Source organism: Penaeus chinensis, chromosome 14, assembly GCF_019202785.1.
Source record: "Penaeus chinensis breed Huanghai No. 1 chromosome 14, ASM1920278v2, whole genome shotgun sequence".
Classification (NCBI taxonomy): Eukaryota; Metazoa; Arthropoda; class Malacostraca; order Decapoda; family Penaeidae; genus Penaeus; species Penaeus chinensis.
The window spans coordinates 12,666,276-12,676,275 of record NC_061832.1 but is presented as its reverse complement, the minus strand read 5'-3'; the positions used below and the strand labels follow the sequence as shown (position 1 = coordinate 12,676,275).

At 40.5% G+C, this 10,000-nt stretch overlaps 1 protein-coding gene across 1 annotated transcript in view; it reads left to right on the top strand.

Annotated features, from left to right (window-relative positions):
- LOC125032328 (piwi-like protein Siwi) overlaps positions 1-10,000 on the top strand; it is a 17,457-nt gene that overhangs the window by 1,752 nt on the left and 5,705 nt on the right. Inside the window, exons 2-10 of the mRNA XM_047623425.1 lie at positions 1,442-1,543; positions 2,520-2,623; positions 3,328-3,388; positions 4,426-4,581; positions 5,035-5,283; positions 6,214-6,364; positions 7,102-7,243; positions 9,414-9,570; positions 9,797-9,916. Coding sequence (XP_047479381.1) covers positions 1,442-1,543; positions 2,520-2,623; positions 3,328-3,388; positions 4,426-4,581; positions 5,035-5,283; positions 6,214-6,364; positions 7,102-7,243; positions 9,414-9,570; positions 9,797-9,916 — 1,242 coding nt within the window. The remainder of the gene's footprint in view (positions 1-1,441; positions 1,544-2,519; positions 2,624-3,327; positions 3,389-4,425; positions 4,582-5,034; positions 5,284-6,213; positions 6,365-7,101; positions 7,244-9,413; positions 9,571-9,796; positions 9,917-10,000) is intronic.

Here is a 10,000-nt window from a genome sequence, read left to right as displayed (position 1 = left end):
TTGGTGGTGGTGATTGTTTGTTGGTTGGGATTGTTGGTGGTGGTGATTGTTGGTGGTGGTGATTGTTTGTTGGTGGGGATTGTTTTTTTTGGTGGGGATTGTTGGTGGTGGTGATTGTTTGTTGGTGGGGATTGTTGGTGGTGGTGATTGTTTGTTGGTGGGGATTGTTTTTTTTTGGTGGGGATTGTTGGTGGTGGTGATTGTTTGTTGGTGGGGATTGTTGTTGGTGGTGATTGTTGGCGGGGGATTGTTGGTGGTGATGGTGATAGTAATGGTGATGTTGATGGTGATGTTGAAGGCGATGATGGTGATAATGGTGGTGATGGTAATGGTAATGGGGATGGTGATGTTGATGGTGATACTGATAATAATTGTAATGCTCGTAATAATTCCTCTTCATCATCACTTTTCTTCTCTTTCTGCATCTTTCCATCTCCTTTCCTTACCTTTATTTTTCTTCATCTTTGCTTCTCCATCTTTCTATTGTTGTTTCTTCTTTCTTCTCTTCTGTCCTTTTTATCTTCGTCCTCTTCCCTTCCCGTCTTCGTTTGCCATTTCCCTTCTCCTTGTTTTTATTTCTTCCTTTTTTTCATCTTTCTTCCCTTCGTTAATTTCTCTATCTTATTTCCTCTCTATTCCCTTTCTTCCTTTACCATTTTTGTTATCGTTTTTCATTCTCCTTTCCTCTCTTCTTTCTGCCTTTCCTCCTTTTCTTCATTTTTTCTTTCTCCTTTCCTCTCGTTTTCCCCCTCTTCCTTCCTTTCTCCATTTTTATGTTTTGTTTTTCTTTCGACTTTCCTCTCTCCTTTCTTCCTTTTCTCCCTTTCTCCTTGTTTTTATACTTTCTACTTCCCTTCCTGTCTCTCTCTCTTTTTTTATTCTTTCTCCTTCTGTCTATTCTTTATTCATTTTTTTTTTCTCTTATTTTTGGGTTTTGTCTTGGTTTTCCTTTTTCTCTCTTATTTCTCCATTTTATGTCTTTGTTTTTCTTTCTTATTTACTCTCTTCTTCCTTCCTGCCCTTTCTTCCATTCTCCATCTATTCTCTTCTTTCTCCTTTCATATCTTTTCATATTCTTTTTCCCATTCCTCCTGTTCACTTCATTCTTTTATCTGTCTATTGTTTTCATTATATCCATTCCTTCCTTTCTCCATCTTTTCTTTTCTTTCTTCATCCCCCCCTTTCCTTTCTTCTTCCTTTACCCACCATTTTTTTCTTTCTCCTTTCTCTTCTTCCTTTCCCTCCTTTATCCATCTTTACTTTTCTTCCTCCCTTCTTTTCCCTCTTCTTTCCATACCATTCTCCTCTCTCTTCTTTTATCCATCTTTCCTCCTCCTCCTTCTGTCTTCCTTCCTTCCTTTCTCTCTTCTTTCCATACCATTCTCTCTCTCCCTTCTTTTATCCATCTTTCCTCCTCCTCATTCCGTCTTCCTCTCCGCAGCCACTGGAACTGACATCAAAGCGACATGATACAGGCGATCCCTATTTGGTCAAGATCCGATTCATCAAGGAAATACCCGCGTCGGATACCCTGTTTCTGCAGGTAAGTTGAAGAGAAATTAGTTTAGTTTAGTCCTTTATTTACCACCCTGGCTAACTGCACAGGCGTGGGCAAGCTGTGGTATATTTAATGCATGGTCATAACATTACATAGTGTTACGGAGAGAAAGCAGGAGATTGGGCGGTTGGTGGCAGCGGTGAGATTCTAGGTTTGGCGTGGGTGGGAGGGAAGGGCGGGAAAGGGAGAGGAGGGGAGGGGGGGAAAGGGAGGCGAGGGGAGAGGAAGGGAAAAGGGTGAAGGGATGGGAGGGAAGGGAGGGGGGGAGAGGGAAGGGAGGGGAAAAAGGGGAGGGAAGGGAGAGGAAGGGGGGGGAAGGGATTGGAGGGAAGAAAGAGATGGGGAAAGGGGAGGGAGGGAAGGGGGAAAGGGTGAGGAAGGGCGGGGAAAGGGGAAAGAGAGGGGAGGAGAGGGGAGGGAAGGGAGAGGAACAGGGAAAGGAAAGGAGATGAAAAAGAGGGAGGAGGAGGATGTGGCAGGAGATGTGAGGCAGGGATAGGAAGATAAAGAAAGTGGAGAGGGGATGGGAGGAAGGGAGAAGAAGTAAGGGAAGAGTGAGAATGGAAGGGAGGCAGGGATGGGAGAGGGGGGGGAGGCAATGAAAGAAAGGGAGGAGGAGGGTGAGATAGATGACAGGCAGGGAGAGGAAGGGAAGGAAAGAGGGAAGGGAGAGGAGAGGGTAGAGTAGGAGGGATTGAGGAGATGAGGAAAAGGGGAAGAGGATGGGAGGCAGGGAGAGGAAAGGAGGGAAGAGAAGATGATGGGAAGGAGGAGAGAAAGGGTGGATAGAGAGATAAATATACAAAGGAAGAGAAGGAGACACTGGGAATAAAGGAAGAGGAAAGGGGTTGGGGAAGTGAAGGAGAGAAAGGAAGAGTGGTGAATAAGTGGAAAAAAGGGAGAGTTTTTCATACTCTTGAGCCATAAGACGTAAGGTCAGTGTCACATTTGTATATTTCAGATCTTCTCCATCTTACTCCGGCGTTGCTATGAATACCTAGGACTGACGCAGGTGGGACGCAATTATTACAACAGCCATGAGGAAGTTCAGAACCAGAAGTACAGGTGGGTACACGTTGGGTAAAGGTGGACACAGGTGGGTGAAGATGAGCAAAGGTGGGTTAGCACTCTTCTGTCAGGTATTATTTATTTATTTATTTTCCCACTATCTCTCTTTTACTCTGGTTACATATTGCTCTTTCCTTTATTCTCTCTCTCTCTCTCGATCTCTTGCACACTCTCCCTTTTTCTCTCTCTGTTTACTTTTTACTCCCCCCTCCCTCTCTCTCTCTCTGTCTCTCTGTCTCTCTTACACTCCTCTCTGTTTACTCTTTACTCCCCCCTCCCTATCCCTCTCTCTTACACTCTCTCTCTTTTTCCTTTTTACTCTTATCTCCCTCCTTTCCTCTCTCTCTCTCTCTCTCTCTCTCTCTCTCTCTCTCTCTCTCTCTCAACCTAATGTTAAATCCTTAAGATGGAAGGACAGTTTGAAATTGGCAACTTCTTTTTTTGCATTCTGGAACTTGTAGAAGGGAAAATATCTACAAATATCATAATACATCAATAAAAATAGTAAAAACTGGATAATATACCCTTTATCAATCTATTTAAAAGTATATATGTATGTTTCTACAGATATCCTTCAATCTTCCTCTTATCATAATCTATCCATCTATTTATAGAAAAATGAATAGTCAAAAGGAAAGAATCATAATTCCAAAAGAAACTTTAGTTTTTTATTGATCTTTTTAATGACTTATTTTCCTCAGAGTCGCAATTTGGCCCGGCAACGTCTCGAGCATTCGGCAACACGAGAATGGAATCCTCATGGTAACTGACATTCATCCACAAGTTCCTCCGCCTGGATACCGTCTACGACATTATGCGAACGATCAAGAACACCCGGCCCGATAGCTTTGTGGGTAGCGGGGTTATTACGTTTTTTGTTTTTTTTTCATCTCGAATTATCTTTGTCATCCTTGGTTCCTCAGATGTTTTATTGTGTTAAAAAAGCGGGGTTACTACTTTTATTTTTTTTTTATCTCGAATTATCTTTGTCATTCTTAGTTGTTCAGATGTTTTATTGTGTTAAAAAAGCATGGTTACTTCTTTTATTTTTTATCTCGAATTATCTTTGTCATCCTTCGTTCCTCAGATGTTTTATTGTGTTAAAACAGGGTTACTAATTTTTTTTATTTTTATCTCGAATTATCTTTGTCATCCCTAGTTGCTCAGATGTTTCATTGTGTTAAAAAAAGCGGGGTTATTACTTTTTTTTTATCTCGAATTATCTCTGTCATCCTTAGTTCCTCAGATGTTTTATTGTGTCAAAACAGGGTTACTACTTTTATTCATTTTTATCTCGAATTATCTTTGTCATCCTTAGTTCCTCAGATGTTTTATTGTGTTAAAATAGCGGGGTTATTACTTTTTTTTTTTTTTATCTCGAATTATCTTTGTCATCCTTAGTTCCTCAGATGTTTTATTGTGTTAAAAAAAGCGGGGTTATTACCTTTTTTTTTTATCTCGAATGATCTTTGTCATCCTTAGTTCCTCAGATGTTTTATTGTGTTAAAAAAGCGGGGTTATTACTTTTTATTTTTTATCTCGATTTATCTTTGTCATCCTCACTTGTTCAGATGATTTATCGTGTATTTAAAATAAAGATAATGTTGATGGTGATATTAGAATTAGTTGCTAGTTGCTGTTCATCGTGGAAAGATATAGACGAGAACGATTTTGGGATTGAACTTCCTAACCCAGCACCACAAACACACCGCATTACCCAACTTCGAACATGAATAAACATATAAATAAATACATAAACAACACTATAATCAACCAGCACAATTGCCCGCTTTTCACAGAGGTTCGTGACGGGGAAACAGCTCCTTGGACTCGTTGTGATGACTCGTTATAACCAGAGAACGTACAGAGTCGACGACATTGCCTGGAACCTGACCGCCATTAGCAAGTTCTCGTGCCAGGGACAGGAAATTACGTATCTGGATTACTATGAGAAGGTTGGTTATTTTCTGTTTTCTTGTGAAGGAGATGGGTGATTTTATATGTTGATATTAATATTATGAATCATTACTACTGTTATCATTGTTGCTGTTATTATTATTATTAATATTATTGTTGTTGTTGTTATTATTCTTGTTATTATTATAATTATTAATATTGTTATTATTATTATTATGAAGATTACTATCACTGTTATTATTATTGTTGTTGTTGCTATTATCATCATTACCATTACTTCATCATCATCATCATCATCATCATCATCATCATCATCATCATCATCATCATCATCATCATCATCATCACCACCACCACCACCACCACCACCACCACCACCACCACCACCACCACCACCACCACCACCATCATCATCATTAACCCTCCCCTCCCCCCTTAAGAAAAAAAAAAAAAAAAACGCAAATATAATGTAGGCCCGTTTCCCCCTCCAGACGTACCAAGTCAAGATCAAGGACCCTTACCAGCCTCTGCTTCTGTCCAAACCTCGCAAACGGGACCTCCGGCGCGGGCAGGGCAACATATACCTCATTCCGGAGCTATGCGTGCCCACTGGCCTCTCTGACGACATGCGTAGTGATTATAATCTTATGCGCGATTTCTCGGAATATACGCGTATGAGTCCGGATAAACGCGTGGCGTCTCTGCGTCGGTTCAACACCAGGCTGTTCGAGAACCAGAAGGTCGGTTGTGTGGCTGTGTGGCTGGGTGTTTGTTTGTTGGTTTGTTGGGTTGTTTTTCTTTTTTTCGTCTTTTGTTTTGTGTTTTTTTTGTCTCGTTTTTTTATTTCTTTATTGTCTTTTCTGATTTTGTTTTATTGTTTTTTGTTCTGTTTTGTTAGTGGTTTACTTCGATTTCTTTCCTTTTCTTATTTTTTTCTTGTCTCTATTTTTGTTCTAATGTTTTATTATTTTTTCTGTGTGGTTGTTCCGAATTCACCTCTTTTTCATTTGTGTTGCTTATTCCTTATTTTTCTTATTTGTTCATGACTGATTTTTTTTCTTTCTTCTTGTATTTATTTTCCTCTCTCTTTGATTTATATTTCTTTTAACTTTCTTATTTATTTCTCCCATTTCTTGTTTTTGTCTTCCTTTCTTATTTTTTTTTTTTTTTTTTTGTCTTTCTTTTCTTTTGTCATCATTCTTCGGTTAATTATCAGTATCTTCAGGCATCGTTTATGTTTGCCTTTTTTATAACAAATGAGAAACAGACAGACAGATAGACTAGATAACGTAAAAGAGACAAATAAAAACACACACAAACAGGGGCATGTTAAAAAACACACACGCAAACAGACACACACACACACACACACAAAGCCAAACGCAGACAGAGGCATGCACAAGCACACAGACCGACAGACAGAGACCGAAACAGACACACTATTTCACAGAAGAAAGAAAACGTGGGAGAAAAGAAAACGTAAAAGAGAAAGAAACGTAAAAGAGAGAGAAAACTTAAAAGAGAAAGAAAACGTGGGAGAAAAAGAAAACGTAAACCAACAAAAAGAGAAAACGTAACAAAGAAAGAAAACGTAAAGGAGAGAAAAAAAGCAGGACAAACTCGACCATTTATAACCAACGTCCCTTCACCTGCCCCTTTTTTCTCCACAGGTCAAGGCCGAACTGAAACAATGGGGCCTCGATTTCTCCCAAGTCCTGACCAATGTCCGTGGACGCGTCTTGCCCGGGGAAATGGTCATGCAGTCGTCTCACTCCTTCGTCTACCAGAGTTCGGAACCCGACTGGGGCAAGGACATTAAAGGTAAGGGGGGAGAAAGGGTGGGGTACGGGAGGGGGAGGTGGTAGGATGGAGGGAGAATTGGAGAAAGAAAACGTGAAAATATGGGAGTGGAGGTGATGGGGTTGAAAATAAGAGTGATAGTAATGATAATGATATTAATTAGGTGATGACGGTGATAGAAATGATAAGGGCAGGGATAACAATAATTATTATGATGGCAATAATGATGATAATGATAATATTAATAATGATAATGATGAATTTATAATAATAATGATGATAATGCAGATCATTTTGATAATGATAGTATTAACAGCAACAACAACAAAAACAAAAACAACAACAACAACAACAACAACAATAATAATAATGATATAGTAAAAATGATAATGATGATCATTATTATTATCACAATACTAATAATAATGATAATAACCACAACCACTTACCACCATCCCTCCCCTTCCTTCCCACCCCCACCCCCACCCCCACCCACCCCCGCCACTCAACCCCTCCCCAACCCACTCAACCACTCAACCCCTCCCCATCCCTCCCCAACCCCACCACTCAACCCCTCCCCACCCCCACCCACTCAACCCCACCACTCAACCCCTCCCCATACCCCCATCCCCCACCCCACCACCACTCAACCCACCCCTCCCCACCCCTACCCCTACCCCCACCCCTCCCATCCTCCCTCCCCACCACCCCCACCACTCAACCCCACCCCACTCAACCCCTCCTCCTCCTCCCCACAGACGTCCCGGTGAACGTGGCTCAGAACGTGACGAACTGGGTGCTGGTCGTGCCGGGTCGTCTCCGGAAGGAAGCCGAGGAGTTGATGGCGGGGCTGAAGAAAATCGGACGCGCTCTTGGTATTACCTTCAATAATCCGAGTCTGTGAGTTTTTACTTTCTGCTGTGTGTGTGTGTGTGTTTTTTTTTTTATTGGCTTGCTTGTTGTTTATCTTTTTCTTTCTGTTTTTTTTTCCTTTTTTTTTTGTTTAATTTTTGTGTGGGATAGATTTTTTTGTTGTTGAAAAAGATTAGTTTGAGTTTTATTTCTTTATTTTTCTTTTTCTCTCGTTAGTTTTTTTTTTTTTTTTTTTTTTTTGGATTGGTGTGACTGATTTACATGGATATATATATATATATATTGTTGTGTTTTTTGAGGTTATGGTGTTTTTTCTTTCGTTTTTGTTTGTTGGTTTGTCTGTTTGTTTTTGAGATTGTTTTTTTTTTTTTTTTTTTTTTTTTTGAGGGTGTCATTTTGTTTGAGGTTGTGGTATTTTTTCTTCCTTTTAATTTTTTTTTTTTTTTTTTAATAATTCGTAATTTCTTGGATTGTGTTTCGTTTTGTTCTGTAGTTGTTGCTAATGTTGTCGTTTTGTTATTATAAAACCTGTTCGTGTTTTTTTTTCTTCGATGGTTGTGACTCGGTTGTTTCTTCGTTTGTTTCCTCATTTGTTTGTCTGTTTTTGTTTTTTGATCCTGGCACGTGAGTTCGTGTTTTTTTTTGTTTTTTTTTTGTTGTGACTTGTTTTTTTTCTCTCCATTTGTTTGTTTGTTCGTTTGTTCTTGTTTTGTTTCATAGGTGTTTTCAGGGATCTTAGCTTTTGTGATTATTTTTTTATTGTTGTGATTTGTCTGTTAGTTTGCTTATTTGTTTTTTTCTTATTTCTTTAACTTGTTCAGTAATCCTAGCATGTGTGAACGTTTTCAGTTCTCGCTATATTTATGTCTTTTGTTTCGCTCTTTGTTTTTGTTTCGTTGTTGTTTTGAGATTTGTTTAACCCAATGTCAACAGGTTTATTTACTACCCCCCCTTTAGATTTTAGTGAGTTTTGTTACATACAGATGGCTCCACGAGTGCTCAGCAGCAAGGAGTCTATGAGTTGGCCCCAGTGACCGATCCTGATTTTCCCATTCCTTGAATTGGTCAGTACTACTAATATTGACATTGTTATCATTCTTATTGGTATCATGATTATTAGATTGTTATAATAATCAAAGACAATCAAATAATAGAAGTGAAGCTTTCAAAATATTATAGATAAGGGTAAACAGATGAGATAGATTAGACTAATAACTGACTCCTTGGTGACTAAGCACTTGTAGAGCCATCTATGGGTAAAGATAATAGATAAACTTCTTATTACAGTGGGCATAGCGTTGTAGTCTTTTCACCCGCTGACATTGGGTATGTTTGTATCGTATTTATTCATCGTAGTGTTCAATTTACACCTTTTGCTGTTCATTTTTCGAACCAGGTTTTTTTTTTTAGAACCCTTGTCCCTCTCTCCTTTCCCTTACCACCTTCTTCCCCCTCCCCATTTCTCCAGTTTCTTCCTTTCCTGTTTCTTTCTTTCTTTTCCTGTTTGCTCCTCACTTTACATCACTCCCCTCCCCTTCACCTCTCTCAGTTCCTATCCCTCCCCACTTTCTTTCTCACTCCTCTCTCTCCACTTGCCTTCCTCCTTCATCTCCGTTATTCTCCCTCATCTCCCTCATCTCCCTCCTCCTCCTTCTTCTTCCTCCTCCTCCTCCTCCTCCTCCTCCTCCTCCTCCTCCTCCTCCTCCTCCTCCTCCTCCTCCTCCTCCTCCTCCTCCTCCTCCTCCTCCATCTCCTCCATCTCCTCCATCTCCTCCTCCTCCATCTCCTCCTCATCCTTTCCTTACCCCCTCTCCCTTCTTCTCTCCCTCCTCCTTACCGCTTCTTCCTCCTCCTCCTCCTCCCCCACCATTCCCCTTCTTCCACCCCACTCCCTACTATCTCCTCCCTCCCACTCCCTTTCCCTCAATTCCATCCTCCCCACTATTTCCGCTCCCCCTCTCACCTCCTCCCCCTCTCACCCCCTCACCCCTAAAAATCAGAAAAAAAGGATGTTAAACATGTAATTTGTATTAATAAGAAAATCACATATTTTTGTTTTCATTTTTATTGCCAAAGCTTCCTTTTTTTTGGTATGTGCGATGAAAAAGACCAACAGAATAATATTTTGCTTCGGTTTTTTCATATATATCCTCCCTCTCCCTCCCTCCTCCTCCCCTCCTCCCTCCCCCCCTCTCAGCCAGCTCCTGCAGCAGGACACGGCGCAGGACTACATCCGCGCCCTCAGGAACTGCAGCGCCGTGATGCTCGTGGTGTGCATCCTGCCCAACGCGCGCCTCGACCGCTACGCCGCCGTCAAGAAGCACGTTTCCGCCATCATGGGCACGCCGTCGCAGGTGTGTGTGTGTGTGTACATATTTACATATGTGTATATGTATATATATGTATATATGTATTTATAATATATATGTGTATGTATATATATAATATATATGTGTATTTGTGTGTGTCTGTGTGTGTATGTGTGTGTGTGTGTGTGTATGTATGTGTGTATATGTGTGTGCGCGTATACTAAACATACACACTGTCTTATATCACCCCCCCCCCCCCCCGCCCCTCCAGATGGTCCTCGCCAAGAGCATGCAGAACAAGGCTCGTCAGGTCAGCATCCTCCAGAAAATTGCTCTTCAGATCAACTGCAAGCTCGGAGGAGAAATCTGGAACCTTCAAATACCCTTCCAGGTTAATTACATATTTTAGATTATATATTTATTTGTTTAATTATTTATTTATCTATCTATGCTTTACATCCTTGCTTTGTTTTTG